Raw genomic sequence first — 17,898 nt, 5'->3', positions numbered from 1 at the left:
CTTTTTTTTCACCTCACCTAATAAAACAACGTTGTTCCACTTAAGAATCCGACGAGGTGACTAGTCATAATGTCACCAAATTTGTATAGTGGAATATTTTGTGAAAAATACTGAAAGTTGGAGGTTTTTTAATGAAAAATAAAAATTGAGAATTTGTTTGAAAAAAGGGGTTTTTGCAAATAAAATCACGAATAATTTTGAATTTGCAATTTTAACGCGACTTTTAAAGTGTGGCGAATTAAATCATAACCTTTTCAATTTTTGCAATTTCGTCCCCTTAATTTTTTCCGGCCACCGGAGTGATGAGTTGGAGTTTATGTGGATTATTTTTTTCCATGTAATTAATTTATGACTAAGATTAAAATAAAATTAAAACCAAATTCTTTTATTTTTCTTCTTTTTCGTCGAACTTATTTCAGTATCCCCCATTTTCCTTAAACTAGTATGCCCTCCCGTGCGATGCACGGCCACGATATATTTATTTATTTTTAAAATTTGAAATTATGTAAAAATATTATTATTTATGAATCAAATTAATTAATAACAAAAAATATATTATTTAAATATTAGTATTTGATTTAAAATAGTGTATAGTAATAATTTTATCAACTTAATGAGTAGGAGTATAATATTAAGTTCAAAGAGTATTGTATAATAATAATTAAATTTACCGAAAGTTTTTTGTTATTGATTATTATTTTCTACTATTAGAATTAAAATTAATAAATACTTTTATAATATTATCTCGATATTTGTTGATAATTGTGCATTATATTTTTTAATTTAAATATTTTTATGTATGCTTTGATAAAATAATTCAACAAATAAATATTATATTTTTTAATCAAAAGATAAGAGAAGATATATAAATTTTGTAGGAGAAAGAGATACAAATAGAAATAATATAATAACAAAATAAGGAGAAAGAGAAAAAAATAAAGAATATTGTAAAAGAGATAGGAGAGAGAAAAATAATCACTTTAAAATTTTAAATTATAATAAATTATTTATTTCAAATTCCTATTTAATAAATTTTAAATCAAATTGAAGATCTTGTCATGATCTTTAACTTAAGATACACATCAAATATATTTTTATAAAAGACGAAAAAGAAGTAAAATAAAAGAATTAGTTTTTGATTTTGTTTTAATCTTAGTCAACGATTTAATCTTAGTTAGAAATTAATTACGTGGAAAAAAATAATCCACATAAGCTCTAACTCATCACTCCGATGGCCGGAAAAAATTGAGGAGACGAAATTACAAAAATGAAAAAGATTATGATTTAATTCGCCACACTTCAAAAGTCACGTTAAAATTACAAATTTAAAATTGTTCGTGATTTTTTTTGCAAAAACCCCTTGAAAAAACGCTAAAGATTTGTACGAGTATTAAAATATATAGGTGATTTATGTATAAAATAGAAGGTTATTGACACAATCAATAATAAAAAAATACATTGATTTATTAATTTGAATAATTTTAACACAAATTTTATTTCAGGTCAAATTAAAGCAAGCTTACTTGGATGAATTAACTTTGAAATTTAAATGAATTAACTTTGAATTTAACTATATGAATTAAATTCAAACATAACTTTAATATTTTCATCCATCGAATGACCACATTAAAAGTTCAGCAGTGATTAAAATAAGAAAATGAAATCAAATTCATTTTATTGTTTTGCAAATGTTTATTAAGGAAAAACAAAAAGGAAAATTCTTAGGGAAGCTTTACTCCGCGGGAATGGATGCAAGAGAGTGACAAAACTTCAAACGCCACCGCTTACCTCTTGCCTGTTTCTTTTCTTTCTCCGATTTTAAGCTGTGAAAATGGCTCGAAATAAGGTAATTTTTCTCCATATTTCATTAACCATTACATTTGTGTTTTTGTTTTTCACTTTCTCATCTCGTAGCTGTGTTGGTGCTTGCCTGCGCACAATCGAGTTTGTTTGCTGCGTGTGGAATGAGGATGGGATAGACATATATTTCTCTGTTGCAGTAGTGAAATTTATAGGAAATTTAGATGGAAAAATAGCAACTTCTTTTTAATTAATATAAAATAAAGTAAAAAATGGATGACAGGAAGGTCTGGTGCTGGTGATTGAAGTTGGTCCGTCGATGCATGGCGTGCTGCCGGAAGTTGAAAAAGTTTGTTGTCTGCTTGCGCAGAAGAAGGTAAAATTCAAACATTTTTGTGTTGTTGCGCTCAGCATGATTTTCTATCTCAAGCTCAATTGATGATCTTGCATCGTCGCCTCGTAATTTGGGCGTTTTTTGATAATTGTGTGAAACTGCCCAAATTCAATGCGTTTGCACTAGTGTCTGGATTTTCTCTGATTTTTTTTTTTTTCACCTGCCTACATTCAATTTACGCAGCTGATTTATGGCAAGTATGATGAAGTGGGGGTTGTGGCATTTGGCACTACAGGTATTTCCAATGATTTTTGGTTGACGTGGTGATTTCGCATTTCTGTTTATAGTTTTCATTTTGATAGTGTGAAATTGAATTTGCTGTGTTGAAATTTCAGGTACTAAAAATGACTTGACAGTGGAAGTGGGCGGGTACGAGAATGTGACCGTTTTGAGGGATATTAAGGTTGTTGATGGAGATCTTGTGGATGTTCTACATCAACTTCCTCGAGGAGGTGCACCTGGAGATTGTATCCATTTTATGTGGTAAAGTTTGGTGTATGTTCAGCTAACTATGCTTTTACTGGAGATGATCTATTGAAACTTTCTTGCTTTGGTATGGATTGTTTGCGTTTGTCATGATTTCGCTATATCTCCAGTAAAACTACCTTTGTGTTCCATTGTAATGGGGAAAAAAACTTATCAGCATGAAGGATGAACAATTCCGTTAGCAAGATGCAGTGAACTAGTTGGTTGCAGTTGTCTAATTGAATTTAATGTTTTATCTGTTGGGGGATTAATCAGGTTTATAGCTGAAAATGATATTTCTCAGTTGATGTAGTTGCTTGGGAAAATGATTGCATGGTAACTAGAGTCTGTTTTGATGTCTTTCTAATATGATGGAACCCATTACCTTAACTTTGCTGAAGTTCTTGATGCTGTTGTTGTTGGGATGGATATGATGATAAAGAAGTATAAGGAAACTAACAAGGGAAAGAAGCGTTTATGTCTCATAACGAATGCAGTTACTCCAACCAGAAACCCATACGAGGGAACCAAGGAGGATCAAGTAAAAACAGTTGCAGCACAGATGATGACACATGGCATGAAGATGGATTGTGTTGTTGTTAGAGCCCAAAAGGATTGGGATGTGGACAAGAAGATTGTGGAAGAGAATGATTTCCTTTTAGGTCTGCTTTCCAACAAATCTTCTTCAAAGGTGTATGTCGGGAATGCAACTTCCTTGTTAGGTGCACTAAGAACTCGTAATATATCGCCAGTGACTACATACAGGGGTGATTTTGAGCTGAGCTCTATAATGAAGATCAAGGTTAGACTCCTGCATATGGTATTTTTCACTTGTTTAATCTTGTAAATATGGATAATATTTCAAATGCCTGCTTTTTAGTTCTTCACCTTCAACAATGTCATTATCAGCTCTTTCTTATTTTTGACTTTTAGATTGATAACTGAAGTACCAAATCTTTTCTTACATGTGATATTTGCAACATGCATATGTTTAGATATTTTTTCAAGTATAGACAAGTATGCTATTGGTTGATTGGACATAAACGTGTTAAGGATAAATAGCATATAGATTTTGGAATCTATATTGAGTTATGGAATGTTTCTAGAAAGCATTTTGGGTTATTCGACCTCATTTAGTTGAAGACAATATACCACCTTTAGCTTGACTCTTTGCTTTCATGCTGAGCGCTCAGGATCTCTTCCAGAGAGTTGACAAGTATACTTAAACCCATATTTTTGGTTCTCTGATACTGATATCATATTGAATGACCTAACTAATGAGAAGCTTATGCTGTTAGACTGGAAATACCTTTTGATATTTAATGAGAAGCGTATGAACTACTCGGTAGGTTAGAACAGCTCAGCACTTAGCGTGTTTAGTTTCCACTTGGTTCAGTAGCTGTTTATTGTGTGCGCTTTGAGCTTTTGTTTGATTTATGCAGTTGCATTGTATTATTCAGATATTTTCATCAAATACATCTTTACTTCGCCAAATGTTAAACATTTTGGTTGTCTTGATTTGTTATTAGGTATGGGTCTACAAGAAAACATGTGAAGAGAAGTTTCCCACTTTGAAAAAGTATTCTGATAAAGCGCCTCCAACAGATAAATTTGCCTCACATGAAATTAAGGTTGATTACGAATACCGAAGTATTGAAGATCCTAAGAGAGTTGTTCCACCAGAACAAAGGATCAAAGGTTACAGCTACGGTCCTCAAGTAGTACCTATATCATCTGCTGAGTGGGATGCTGTGAAGTTCAAACCAGAGAAGGGTGTGAGACTTTTAGGCTTTACGGATGCTTCAAATATCATGAGGTAAGATCTGGGTGCCTCTTGCTAACCCTTGTAATTTTTGTATTACTTAATAATCCTCATGGAGTTTCTGAAGAGTTTGTTACTTCAATCACCATGTGCTCAAAGACATTATTATATGAAAGACGTAAACCTCCTCATTGCTGAACCTGGAAATATGAAGGCCGTTCTTGCAATTTCAGCATTAGCAAGAGCAATGAAAGAAATGAACAAAGTAGCTATAGTCCGCTGTGTGTGGAGACAGGGGCAGACGAATGTTGTTATAGGGGTTCTAACTCCTAATGTATCAGAGAAAGATAATGTCGTAAGTAGCAAGCAAACATGCTCCGAAGCCTATGTTGATAGCATGTCATTTGAACTTGATATTTACATTGTGCCTTCTAAACTTGTAGCCAGATTCATTTTACTTCAACGTACTTCCTTTTGCGGAGGATGTGAGAGAGTTCCAGTTTCCATCGTTTAGCAATCTCCCATCATCAATGCAGCCAAATAAACAGCAGCAAGAGGCTACAGATAAGTTGGTACAAATGCTCGATCTTGCTCCAGCTGGCAAAGAGGAAATTTTGCCACCCAATCTCACACCTAATCCTGTTCTTGAGGTACTATCTCTGCTGATTGTTGAAAAATCAGTTTGATTTACTAAAACATGTCTCAGATGAATATTACTTCTCCAGTATTTGGTAGTGGATGGGGGTGGACCGGCATTTGACGCTGGAGACCCCAAGATACCATTACCCATCTAGTGCCCATACCCCAACCTTAATTCTCTTAGCCCCAATTTTCTTTTATCTAGTATATTTCAATGTGATTAAATTTAAATAAAATTGTATTCGACTTTTCCTATCTATCTTTCGGGTTATAATTATAAACATATTTGTTTTTACAATAAAAGATTTTATGAAATATTTTTTTTTATTATTTTGAAAATGACACACACTTTCCCACATGACAATTTCAGCGCTTTTACCGCTCTCTTGAGTTGAAATCTAAGGACCCAAGTGCTAATGTCCCTCCGATTGATGAGACCCTCAGAAGGATAACGGAGCCTGATCCCGAACTTCTTCATCAAAACACAGCCGTGATTGAGGAATTCCGCAGGTCCTTTGAACTCAAAGAAAACCCAAAGGTTATATTTATCTCATTACACTACATATTTCTCTGTCACAACATCCCTTAATATTTTCATATTAAAAGTTGGTCTGTTTTGCAGCTGAAAAAATCATCCCGAAGAATAAGAGAAAAACCAACTGGATCGAGTGAAGAAGGAGAAGGAATTGCTGCTGCTGGCCAAGCAATGGATGCTACTGAGCACATGTCTACAGTCAAAGTCGAGAAACTAGGAGATTCAAATCCTGTTCAAGAATTTGAAGCCATGATGTCTCGTAGAGATGGTCCAAACTGGGTTAGTAAAGCTTTCCAGAGTATGAAGGATAAGATATTTAATCTATTAGAGAACTCCATTGGAGGAGACACGTATCAGAAAAGTCTCGAGTGCTTAGTTGCTCTCCGCAAAGGTTGCATTCTCGAGCAGGTATGCTACCCGACTGCTTTTCCCTTTCTCTATTGCTCCCTTGAATCGTATAGAACTGGTACGTACGGATTAATTTTGGAATAATCACCCAAATTTCTTACAGGAACCAAAACAGTTCAATGATTTTTTGCGCCATCTCATCAAATTCTGCCAGGAGTTACACCTAGACAGCTTTTGTGATATTTTAGCATCAAACAATGTGATGCTAATAAGCAAGAGTGAAGCACCTGAGAGGTTTGCTCTCATAATTAATTATCTTCATTTTGCTGACTCCTTGCTTTTCAACTCTGTACAAAACGAATTCCGATTGATGTAACATTATCCCCACGCAGCAGCGACATTCCAGAAACTGAAACGCCGGTCTTTCCACCAAAGAAGGAGCCAAAAGCTGATGATCATTGAGGCGATATCCATGGATGCGTGGTGGCAAGAAATTTCTCACATGGCAGATTTTGACATGAAAAATATCGATAGTTTTACCATTTACGTTCAAGTAGCCAAAGAACTCAGACCAAACAATTTCAGTCACACTGAAGCAATGAAAGTGATGTTCTATGAAGTCTTTTAACAGTCCTCCAATGCTTTTTTTTTTTTTTTGCCATCTGATTTCGATCTCAAATGTTATACTTCCTCCATCCCATTAAAATTGACTTATTTTTTATTTTGGAATGTTTCGCTAAAATTGACTCATTTACATAAAAGAAATACCAACTCTTGAAAAGTTGTCTCACTTTTATTCACTTTACAATTTCTAATTTTCGTATCCAACAACATTGAGCCAATTATAGTGAGACGAAAGGAGTATTTTATAATGTTCGTAATACGTTTTTGGCTGATTCATTACCTGTTTTTTGAGGCACATTTGTTTTAATTAAATTCTAATTGTGATTAAAGTTTTTTAGCTGATTCATTACCTATTTTTTGAAGCACATCTGTTTTAATTAAATTCTAATTGTGATTAAAGTAACTTCTGATTATGAATTGTGCATCCAATGTTCGCTATGTTTACTCTTGAAGAAAATTAAAACACACACACATAATTGTACAGTAACTCAGTAATATTCTCAAGGTGCAAAAGAGGCCATCAGATATTGAGATTTTACAATAACTACCAATCCTTACCACCATTGTTTTGCGCAGAAGTAATTTTTCTGTACAAGACCAAAACGGCAAAAAGAAGCAAGGTTTTACCCTTGTTTAACATTTTCAACTCTCAACCTAGTTTCAGACCCCATTACAAGAATCTTATCTGCTTCAATCCTCGTTTCTTCCACGATGTCAAGAGTGTCAAGCCAGAAGGGAAGGGAATTGAAGCCACACAAAACAGAAGTTAGCCATACACTCTCACCAACTCAATGTCGTAGATAAGCCATGAGTTTGGCGGAATATTTTCTCCTACTTGAACATCTCCATAACTGCATCAAAATCATAACATAAATAAAATTGGGCGGATTTGAAAATCAAATAAATAAACTTTCACGGGAAAATAAGATGTAAGATGGTGCTAGTAGTTTCTAAGTATTTCTTAGATTCAACACATACCCCATTGAAGGTGGAATGATTAACCTCCTTTTATCACCAACACACATACCTAATGAAATCATATATAGAGAACAAGGTTATAACTGAAGGATAGAAAAGCAAATGACAACTAGTAAGAATCAGTTTCAGAAGTAGATACCATCAATACCAACATTCCATCCGTCAATATATTCTTCATCACCTGAAAGTAGACAGAATTAAGATGATAATAAGAAAACGTCTCAAAAATATGTCATTTTGACTTCTCTTCTCAGAAGAGAAAGACAATTGGGATGGAGGGGGTTCTGTTAAACATGAAAACATTTTTAAACAATGTTTTGGATTCTTACCTAACACAAACTTGAAGGCAGATTTACCCACATTTGAGTCGTAAACATGCCCAGTCTCCATCAACATACCACTGTAATAGATTTTGATCTGATCCATATTTCGTTGATCCACAGTAGGTGACAGGATATAGCACACACATATCAGATCAAACATGAAAGCTGCCATTCAGACTTAAAGCTATTTATCTCTGACTAAGCCAACAATAGAAACATACCTTTTTGCCCAGAGCAGCCACTTTCCCACCTGGTGGTCCACTTCTCAACTCTTTAATAGTCAACCCACTTGATAAGGTCCTCGTATCGAGTGCCACTATTTTAGTGCTCTCAGTCTCCGTCTCAGTCTCAGCGTCTTGATTATCTGACATTTGAGTGGCACTCATGTTCAAATCTTTCTTGTCTTTAGTCTTCTTCTTCTTCTTCTTTTTCTTGATCTTATCAGGTTGACTGTCATTAACTAGTAACTCAGATTTTGTGCTAATATTTCTGCAATAAGAAATTTCTGTTAAAGTCACAGCATAAGAAACTAAGAGCTGAAACATGGAAATGATTACTTGAGGGAATTATATTCTCCTTGATGAGTTGCATGCATTGTAGTTTACAACTAATTTCTCAGAATTGGAAAGAATACTAGGAAGAGCCATTGTGTTGAAATAGGTTAATTTGCAAATTCTGAATTATCTTTGTAATAAGTGAGTTTGTATTGAAAATGATGTTGGCATTTACCTATCAATCTGGCCCTCTTTATTGTCTTCATTTGATGCTGGCAGATCATCTGATTTTCTTTCAGCATGTTCTTCTTTCATGACTTCAGCCGGAAGATCATCTATTTTTCTGTCAATGTGTTCTTCTTGCATGACTTCAGCAGGCAGATCATCTTTTTTACTGTCAACACATACTTCTTGCATGATTTCAGCCGGCAGATAGTCTGATTTTCTTTCAGCAAGTACGTCTTGCATGACTTCATCATCACTCTGCACATTGTGACATTCCACGCCACATTTTTCCATACTGGTTTCTTCTTGCTTCTGTTTCTGTTCACCGTCTCCATTTGCAGCTGGCAGATGTTTTGTGACATTGTCAGTATGTAGTGAACCTTGATCAAATAAATCTTCACTAATATTGTGATATTTTTCATCAGTTCCTTCTGTAAGTTCTCCTCCCAACAGTTCACTCCGTCTCTTTTTTGATTTTTGGCCATTTGCAGAGTCCAATTCTAGAGCTCTCATCAAATGATCTCCACCAACTCCCATGCTTGAGAATGTAACAATAGAACAAAAACTCATCAAGGGTACTAATAAGAATTGCTAGTGAAAGTTATAGTAACACCACTTATCAATTATAACTAAATAATCATAAAGATGCACAACTCAACCGACTTTCAAAATAGGTAATAGGAAAAAGAAAAGAAATCATACAGATCAGATGAGGCCTCAGCTTCATTCTCTTTACACTCTCTGGGAACACTAGGATCCTCATTATCGGTCTGAACTTCACTGGTTCTCTCTGTCAGAAGGCATTCTTTTCTTTTTTTTGTGGGCTTTTCCCTGATCGGGGATCAAAGTAAGTCAGAAAGTGAGTATATTGCAAGTAAAAGCAATAAAAATATAGACATTCACACATTGATAGATGATACTCACTGATCAAGAGACTGCATCTCATTAACCTCTATCCCTTCTTCATCCAATGATGGCTGTTGTGTCACCCTAAAAAATAAAATCATATAATATATATACAATCACTAATATTGATCATATATTACTTGATAATGCATGCTGAACATTCAACACTGAACAAAGAAAGCGGAGAAATTAGAAGCAAAAACATGCCTTAAAAGCTAATTCAAAATCTCTAATAGTATACTGCTTTATTACCTTTCTGTTTTGTCACTGATATCTAGAGGATCAACTTCTTGCTTTGTTTCACTACCATATATATCATCATCTTTTGCCTCATCATCCGATTCTCCAACGTCACATTTTGCATCTCTTTTACTCTCATCATCCATTTCTCCAGCCTCATCTTCCTTTTGGGGTGAACTCACATCATTATCTGATTCAATCATCCATTGTTTTTTCCTACGTAGTTTACTTCGACCCTTTTTGCTCTTCGACTTATTTTTTTCTGGCATAACCTCATCCATTCCTTTGATAACCAAAAAGCCCAAACCATAAGGAAAATAATTTTCGACAGCATTACACTAGATAATGAAAAATTGAAAATATGATTAAAATCTTTGGGTTCTTGCATTATGAGAGGTTGTTAGGATAAGACCCTTAACAAACTACAGTACATCAGCTCCAAATGAACGAACAGAAATTAGCATTGATTTGTCTAAACATACCTTTGCTATAAAAAATATGGGACCCTGGTGAAGAAACTTGTAATTCGTCATCATTAATGAAACTGTCCTCATATCCATCATCATCATCACTATTGTAATTAGATCGATCTGTGGGGGAGTGTTCAATATCCACACCATACGACTCTCTGATTAAATCATAGTAAAGGAAGGCCAAGAGACATTTACCAATTAAAACCGATGCAATAGGAAAACAAGAATGACACTGTTGAATTTTTGAAATGTGCTATGCAAATAAACTTTTCTCAACACTTCACTGCAAGCAAGATAGCAAGTAGCAACGAGTGATCACAAAATTGTAGTAAATCGTAAGGCACTAAACTAACTTCATAATCAGAATCCACGAACATGAACAAGGATACGTATCACTTCGACTATTTGACCGCCCATTTTGACGGATATAATAGCCACTGAGGTACACACTTCGTGGACCAACAACAGAAAAAATCACATCATCCGCCTCCTCAAATTCCAATTCTACATGGGATGACTCCACTCGGCCTGGTAGCAGCACGCAGAGCAGAACCGGGCTTTTATTACCCACATTACACTGTACGACAGAGCTCTTTAAAGACTCGCCAAATCCCAATGTCGCCTAATCAGTCACAAGTCACAACATAGACAACATCAATAACACTCATTGAGAAACAACACATCAGCACAATCTCCAATAAGGCTTTCAGTAGCTCCTAAAGCACAAGAAGAACCGCCCAAACTTCAAATCTCTTTCTCAACCAAATTCAAATTTCATCACAACCAATATACCCAACACAGAAGCAGACAAAGTGCACCAAATCATGTCACATTCAAAGCACTTTCCCAAATGAAAGAACTCAGATCCGATTTTTAGATTCTTAACAAACTAAGTACCTGCGAAATCCGAAGTCTTCCTCTTGCCTTCTCACAGGAATGCGTTATCGGCTGCCCAGGCCGCACCTCCACGCCTGCAATACAAGAACCAATATACAAATCAACCACCAAAAAAAGAAGAAAACACGAGGGATTTATTCTTCCGTAAATAGATTGAAAATGTGCTTCGTTTAAGAAACAGAGGGGCTAACCCCAGAAAGCCATGATCCGAAGAGTATTGTGTTAGCTTCAAAATCAAATCAGTGTTTTGATTTCTTCCCCTTTTAAACCCCAGCGTGAGATTGATAACTGATGAGATCAGAGGCTATATAGTGAGAGGTATGGCGGGAGAATAGATTCTCCTTTTTGCGGCGACCTTTCTTTTCCGACGATAAATCGCTATTTATTCATAATTTAAGAGAAAATATAACATTTACTACTACTTTTCAAGAGGGAAGAAAAGGAAATAGTCACAATAAAAATGGGTGAAATCACACCGTATCCATTAGATTGAGTAATTTTAAAACTAATATGGAAGGAAATAACCGGTGTCCAAATATCCAAATGTAACTTTGTTGGGAAAAATTATATGTTTTGATTAACACCAAAATTTAACGATGTAAATTCTTGATGATGATCAAAATTAGATGAAGAATCAGAAAGTTCCCAACTGAAATGTAGTATGTTGAATCCTAGGAAAAAAGACTTAGACAATTTTTATGAAGAAGTCTAAAACTGTTAAAAACTCAATTGAAGATCAAATTGCAAATGAAAATAAGTAGGCGATCCATCTGAACGAGAACTAGATTGATGAAGAAATTTCAATTTGAAGGATCGGTAGTCGACCAAGTTGATTAGGTTTGTGCCAGATCACCAGCACGAAGACTTTGCTGAACTGAAAGGTGAATTGATGGAAGTATTAGTCTACTCAAGTTGATCGACTAAAGGATACGAAGCTGGCAAGTACTCAAAGTCACTTATGTCACGTCAAGCCAGCAAGCTTAAAGCGAAGTTAACCTTTTTAAGCTTATCAATCCATTCCAAACATTTAACAGCAATCGTCCAAAAATGAACTTATTCTTTATTGTAAAATTTCAAGTTTAAACTTGAGAGTATGTTAGAAGTTCATAGACCAGGCGTTCTTCATTGTAAACATCCTAAACTTGTATCTGAACATATTGATCCTTTCAAGTGTTTGTACTTGTTATGAATGTGATATTGTTATAAATACTGCCTCAAGTGGATAAATAACACATTCACGCTTCAAAATTCCAATCAATGCAAACACATGTGATAGAAAACAAGGCAGTAATCTTGCTAAAACATGAGACTTTGCAATGCATGCACAAATGAAGAATCAATACCATTTGAGCTATTTGCAAAGTGGATAGTAAGTATAGGAGATGTAATAATAAGTAGAGATTGAAATGAAGCCACTCGAATAAAGAAGAGAGGTCAAGCATCCTTCAGTCTGAACATGTCGAACATCATAATATTGCACGCTTTCATCTCAGTATGGATAAAGAAGGTAAGATGATGTGGGGCAGTGACCAAAATTTTCCAAAACGTAAGCAACATTACTAGTTTTGCTCTCTGTGTCAAAAAAACACAACAAGAAGAAAATTCGCCTCGTCAACTTTTCACCATAACAGTATTGCAAGTCGCATCCTTGTCTGTCTATGAAATTCTAGTGATGATCGCTGAGGTAAAAGCCTGTAGTAATTCCCCACCAAGGAGACTGTGAACGTCAGGTTATATGACTGCCGTATAACGAGAAGCCTCATCTAAGCACCGCGGTTTAAACATACTCTCAACAATATTTCATGAAGGATTAAGTGTGGGAGCTTCCCACAGCTTCACTTTCTTGTCATTGCTGGCTGTTGCTAGAACAACTGTTTGTTTATTATCTGCAGGGAACAGAAGAGTTACAATACAATTCTTAGCGCACATGAAAATGCTTTGGAAAGAAAGTTCTCACAAATGAATTTTTGTAAAAGATATTGAAAAGAATGTATAAAATAAATGAAAAGCACACTATTACAATAAAAAACAAATGAAAGAAAGTTACCCATTAGAATGGTGACAGGCGCCCAAGCCATATCTGTGATATCACCTGCATCATAGTTTGCCAAAGTCAAATAAGCAGTTTACAAGTATGATTTGGTTTTCTAACATTTGGTTGGTTAAGTGACATATTTACAAGGAGTTCCATATATTTTAACAAAGGAAGCATATTATGACATTTGTAGATTGAGTTTCAAAAGTTAATTGCAGGCGTAATATTTTGTGGCTGTCCTTTATTGCGTGTCAACTCCAATACTAATACATGATCAAAACGATGACTACAATGCTCTACAAATTGAATCTCAAAATTCATATCTTCTTCAACTCCTAATGAACCCATAGGGGTTGAACTCTTCTGGCAGACTTAATCACCGGTAATAGGAGGACCTTACTTTAGCATCCACCGAAAATCATGCCTCCAGATGGCATTACATCCCCCCCCCCCAACACACACACACAAACAAAATAAAGTATATATATAATACAAGGAAATGAAAAGATCAGGTTTACCATCATGGGCTTTTTCAGCAATGTCCAAAACCTGTCCTGTCTCAGCGCATAGCCACTGCAGTGTTGAACCATGGGTTGCTGCCAGTATCTTGCCATCAGGAGACAAACTGAGAAGATCATAGTGTAGAGTAGTGCCATTTTCATCATGAAGTGGAATAGGAAACACCTTCAAAGTCTTGGGATCTTCATCTAGATGATATCGAACTACATAAAACAACAAAAGTCAGCAGGAACCTACACTATAATAATTGTCAGAGAGACGAAATATGATAACAATAGCCTTAGAATCTGACGGACATCTAATGCCAAGCTACAAAGAATATCTTTCATGTAAGAGGCAAGGTTTTAACTAGTAGTTGATTCTGTTATCTCTTTGGGTGCTACTACAAGTTGGTATCCCGAGTTAAGTGTGTAAACCACTGATTGCTTTTTGGAAAGACTCCAATCTAACATTCTCATTAAGCTCAAACTTTATCTTCGCACAATTTATAAAGTTCACATAATGAAAACCAAAAGAAAGCATAGAAGTTAAGAGACTTTTCATACCATTGATATTCCATATTCTTATTGTACCATCCTTGGAAGCTGTGATGATCTGTTCTGAATTAGGACTGAAGCATAACCATGTTACTGCACTCTGACATCATAGAACAGGAAAAAAAAGGTTGAAGCAGCATAAGAAAGATGGTGGAAGCACATGAAGCAAAATACCCAGGCTTCCAGATTAATAACTAATAAAAAGATAATCTCAAAGACCACTGATACCAATGTAGAGTCATTTTTCCAATATGGAGAAACAAAATCAACAGCTTCAGACAGAAAGATAAAATACAAGCATCCAACACGTAAGTTCAACTTCAACAATATCTATCAGACTACAGTTTAGGGTTCACCACAAACCTCAAATTACATAACCAACAACAGCAGCACTTAAAGCTTCAAATGAGTCCTTAAGGTCAAAATAAAAGATGCGCTGGAATAAAATGATGAAAAAATATGCACATTGAACCATTACCTTGTGACCTTTAAGTTGCATAGCTTTCAAAATCTCCTTCACTGAGCCATCTTTTGAATACACAACTTCCCAAACCTGGAAAACGAAGCTAGCAAGATTAAATCAGAGCTGCGTTCCACCAATCATGATTAATATTGAAATAAATAGCATATTAAGCTTTAAGGGGGCCAGCTGCTAGCATAGGAATTTCAAAGAAATGATTGATGGGGCTGGAGCAGTGTTTCACATGACTCATGGCCAGATGTTGCATGGGAAACATACTGACAGACAGCAGATCAACTATTACACACTTTTAAAAAATTTTGGAGCATGAATATAACCTATCTAGCAAAAAGTATTCTGGTAGTTATCCCTTCCCTTAAATTCTAAGAATATGGCTACTAAGAACTTAGTTTTAATATTAAATTTCATTTTCAAACCTATGGCTCTAAAAGGTGAGAATTATTCTACATATTTCCAATTTCAAACCAATCGATATAGCTTCATAAATTGCACTGAATTGTGTATGATATGAAACCAAACCAGCTGTTGGTTTTTCATGCATAATGGTTTGGGTCCCTGGTATTATCCTAAAAAAGCATGACTATTACTGAGGGCAGCATCTATTTTCAAGAGACGGCCATTACTTGAAAGTAGCCTCAATTCCTTAATGATTAGTTCTAAAGGATGAGAGTTTCAGCATGGTTGTGGCATTTCCCGTAATAGATCCGCAACATTTGTCTATATGGATTCAAGAGTTATTACAGTTTCATGAAACACATTTAACATCGTAAGAAGGCAAGAATCTCCATGATCTGTGAGTGAATTATTTATCACAAGAAATAGATCTATAAATAGAGATACATGAATTGCCCATCAAAAGAGAAATGAGACAATTATAGAGTAAAGAAATGCCACCTTCACATCAGCAGTAAAGGCAGCTGCTGCAATAAAACGGCCATTTGGTGATATAGTAGCCATTGTATTTTTAAGCTGATTTGTATCAACGTTACCCAATGATTTCCCAGTTTTCCCATGCCAGAGTATAATATCAGTGCCTGAAGGAAAATGAAAATAAAATATGTGAGAGATCCATTCAACCTTCCGCTTTTCTCAACTACAAGGCATAAAGGGCTTCAAAGAGAATCGTTGTCATTACAGTTTGTACATGAAAATAAGAAGAGCTGTAGATAGCAAGAAAAAACATACATGAAGAAAAAGTGTCAAATCTCCACCACTTTTATCAGTTTATGCAAGTTTAGAAACCGATTTTGCAGGTGTTGACGAGATGTATCACAACAAAGATTTGAGTAGATACTTTGAATGTTCCCATGGAGCTCATGCAGAAATTATGAATCCAGATATACAAAACGTATTATGCCTGAATGTTCTATTGAACCAAAAACTATATAGATAAGTGGCATAGTGAAGAATACATGGACAATGAAGCAACCCTGGACATGAAAAGTCAATGACACTTATAGAAGTTAACTCTTCTTAGATTTAACATGCAACTACATTCTTCATATAACGGAACTGGAAAGATACTATAAACCGATATCGTACTCATAACTCATGAGAGTGTAACATTAAATGGTAGCAAAGTCGAAAGCTGTCCTGCTACAAAGCAGCCCTTACAGCTATAAGCAGAGCTATTAAGGAGATAGTAAAGAGAATATTTTATACTCTAAGAAATAGCCTTATAAGCTTCCTTAGCAAACCCATCTTCATGCAAAGATTGATTGATTACAGATACCATAGAGTACCTTCTGAGCATGACAAAATGATAGTACTCCCATCAGCGCTGCCATAAGTTGCCTTGGCCCCAACCAATGTTATGATGGCTCTCTTGTCATGAACTTTATGATGTTCCCATTTGATTTCAGGGAGAGGGAGCTTGCTCTGTTGCTTCTGGTCTCCAATTGTTTTGGGTTTTTCTTCTTCATACATGTATAGAGATGACCCTGAGAGTGCCTGGGAAGCCACAACAATAGAAGATGCATCACCAGCAAAAGAAACTGCCTTCGGATGGCCTCCCGCAGGTAAATTAATCCTCAGGAACCTATAAAGACCACGCAGATAAAAATCCAAAACAATTATACACTTGCATTGATCTAAAAGAACTATGAGTAGAGAGTAGAGATAAGTGGTACTTGAAACTTTTGCTTGAAGCATCGTCCAGCCTGAAAATCCTAACAACACCATCTCCACAAGCTGTAGATAATTAAATTTGTACAGAACTTCAGAATTGATATGAAATCAATTGGAACTGAGCAGCAGAGCTTGATAATATCTTAGATTCACACTCAAGATAGACAGCAATCACAAGCTATATGTAAATGTACATATAATGCCACATTAATTGCGCAATTGGAAACATAAAAAGGAATTTGAAAAAAGAAAAAAAGAAACAGGAAATACAAGAAACTTACCAGTCGCTAAACTACGGCCATCGGGCGAGAAACTAAGGCCGGTGACAGCATCGCCGTGCCCTTTCAAAGTATTCAAATCCAAGTGATGATGCTTCTTATTAGCATCCTAAAATTTCACAATTGCAGATCAAATTAATTGCGATCCTAAGGCAGAGAAGTTAAGCCATCAAATAGTACACATCAAAAATTTCCGATCGTTACTTTATCGGCTGCATGAGAATGGGAATGAGATTTGTGCTGAGGCTTCTTGGCAGCCGAGGGCTTCGAAGCGGGCTTCGGGTTCGGGTTGAGGTTCTCGGGTCGGGTGATGGACTGAATTTCCGATTTTCTCTTCCGGGAATAAGCACTGAATACCACGAACGCGATCACGGCGCCGACGATCCCTGAGAATGCGAAAATCGAGAGAACTGCGTCCATTTCTTAGAATTTGTCGGCTATCCTTCCAATTTAGGGGATTTGCTGCGACGCAGAAGCTTCTGCAAATCTTGTTCAAGAATTGCCACGGCGGAAAAGTCGCCTGCGATCTGAAATTTCCAATTTCAGTTAGTGTCGCGTTTGCGAGCAGCCGCGATTTCTTTAGAGCATTTCTTAAACCCAAAGTCGTAGGTGCCACATTATCAAACACTATATCATTTTAACATTTCTTTTAATCCTTTGTAAATATGCGTATTTTCATTATGCTTACATGTTTATTTCATAAATTTCATTATATTTATTTCATAAAATTAATCAAAGGAAATAAATTATTCAAAGTTGTTTAAAGATGAATACGAAATAAACATAAAATTGTAAAAAACGAAATCGAAGGTGTTTTAT

The 17,898-nt window shown here is 35.5% G+C and overlaps 3 protein-coding genes across 4 annotated transcripts; 1 reads left to right on the top strand and 2 right to left on the bottom strand.

Moving 5' to 3' along the window:
* Positions 1-1,659: 1,659 nt before the first annotated feature.
* LOC131022049 (ATP-dependent DNA helicase 2 subunit KU80) lies at positions 1,660-6,562 on the top strand. Of its 2 annotated transcripts, none has more exons than XM_057951421.1 (12): positions 1,660-1,846; positions 2,084-2,176; positions 2,378-2,429; positions 2,530-2,661; positions 3,061-3,461; positions 4,189-4,475; positions 4,581-4,776; positions 4,865-5,071; positions 5,431-5,598; positions 5,683-6,003; positions 6,107-6,237; positions 6,339-6,562. In XM_057951421.1, the coding sequence occupies exons 1-12, from the start codon at positions 1,832-1,834 to the stop codon at positions 6,403-6,405; spliced, it is 2,070 nt and encodes a 689-aa protein (XP_057807404.1). In that variant the 5' UTR covers positions 1,660-1,831; the 3' UTR covers positions 6,406-6,562. The 2 variants fall into 2 exon arrangements, with proteins under 2 accessions (XP_057807404.1, XP_057807403.1); XM_057951420.1 differs by having other exon boundaries at positions 6,336-6,562.
* Positions 6,563-7,064: 502 nt separating this feature from the next.
* LOC131022048 (peptidyl-prolyl cis-trans isomerase FKBP53-like) lies at positions 7,065-11,589 on the bottom strand. The gene is made up of 13 exons (XM_057951419.1): positions 11,295-11,589; positions 11,104-11,177; positions 10,596-10,828; positions 10,216-10,361; positions 9,746-10,016; positions 9,512-9,577; positions 9,290-9,418; positions 8,598-9,125; positions 8,090-8,357; positions 7,875-7,962; positions 7,685-7,726; positions 7,546-7,594; positions 7,065-7,418 (listed from the first exon to the last, which is right to left on the bottom strand). The coding sequence occupies exons 1-13, from the start codon at positions 11,305-11,307 to the stop codon at positions 7,334-7,336; spliced, it is 1,992 nt and encodes a 663-aa protein (XP_057807402.1). The 5' UTR covers positions 11,308-11,589; the 3' UTR covers positions 7,065-7,333.
* A 994-nt stretch (positions 11,590-12,583) lies between these two features.
* Positions 12,584-17,704, bottom strand: LOC131022047 (uncharacterized). The gene is made up of 10 exons (XM_057951418.1): positions 17,284-17,704; positions 17,083-17,188; positions 16,804-16,864; positions 16,417-16,712; positions 15,569-15,708; positions 14,672-14,746; positions 14,203-14,293; positions 13,657-13,860; positions 13,151-13,195; positions 12,584-12,989 (listed from the first exon to the last, which is right to left on the bottom strand). Exons 1-10 carry the CDS (start codon positions 17,497-17,499, stop codon positions 12,904-12,906), a joined length of 1,320 nt encoding a protein of 439 aa, XP_057807401.1. The 5' UTR covers positions 17,500-17,704; the 3' UTR covers positions 12,584-12,903.
* Between the last annotated feature and the right edge of the window lie 194 nt (positions 17,705-17,898).

This window comes from Salvia miltiorrhiza, chromosome 4 (assembly GCF_028751815.1).
Source record: "Salvia miltiorrhiza cultivar Shanhuang (shh) chromosome 4, IMPLAD_Smil_shh, whole genome shotgun sequence".
NCBI lineage: Eukaryota > Viridiplantae > Streptophyta > Magnoliopsida > Lamiales > Lamiaceae > Salvia > Salvia miltiorrhiza.
The sequence above is the reverse complement of the archived record's forward strand: the minus strand, read 5'-3'. Positions and strand labels throughout refer to the sequence as shown.

Coding starts and splice junctions, on each gene's coding strand:
- LOC131022049 (XM_057951420.1), top strand. Junction 2,430..2,529: donor TGTGGCATTTGGCACTACAG/GTATTTCCAATG, acceptor TTGAAATTTCAG/GTACTAAAAATGACTTGACA. Junction 3,462..4,188: donor GCTCTATAATGAAGATCAAG/GTTAGACTCCTG, acceptor ATTTGTTATTAG/GTATGGGTCTACAAGAAAAC.
- LOC131022048 (XM_057951419.1), bottom strand. Junction 10,362..10,595: donor TCAAATAGTCGAAGTGATAC/GTATCCTTGTTC, acceptor TGATTTAATCAG/AGAGTCGTATGGTGTGGATA. Junction 7,963..8,089: donor TGGCTGCTCTGGGCAAAAAG/GTATGTTTCTAT, acceptor AATATGGATCAG/ATCAAAATCTATTACAGTGG.
- LOC131022047 (XM_057951418.1), bottom strand. CDS start 17,499: ATGGACGCAGTTCTCTCGATTTTCGCATTCTCAGGGATCGTCGGCGCC. Junction 14,747..15,568: donor CCTTTACTGCTGATGTGAAG/GTGGCATTTCTT, acceptor TTCGTTTTCCAG/GTTTGGGAAGTTGTGTATTC. Junction 13,196..13,656: donor TGCTGAAAAAGCCCATGATG/GTAAACCTGATC, acceptor ACTATGATGCAG/GTGATATCACAGATATGGCT.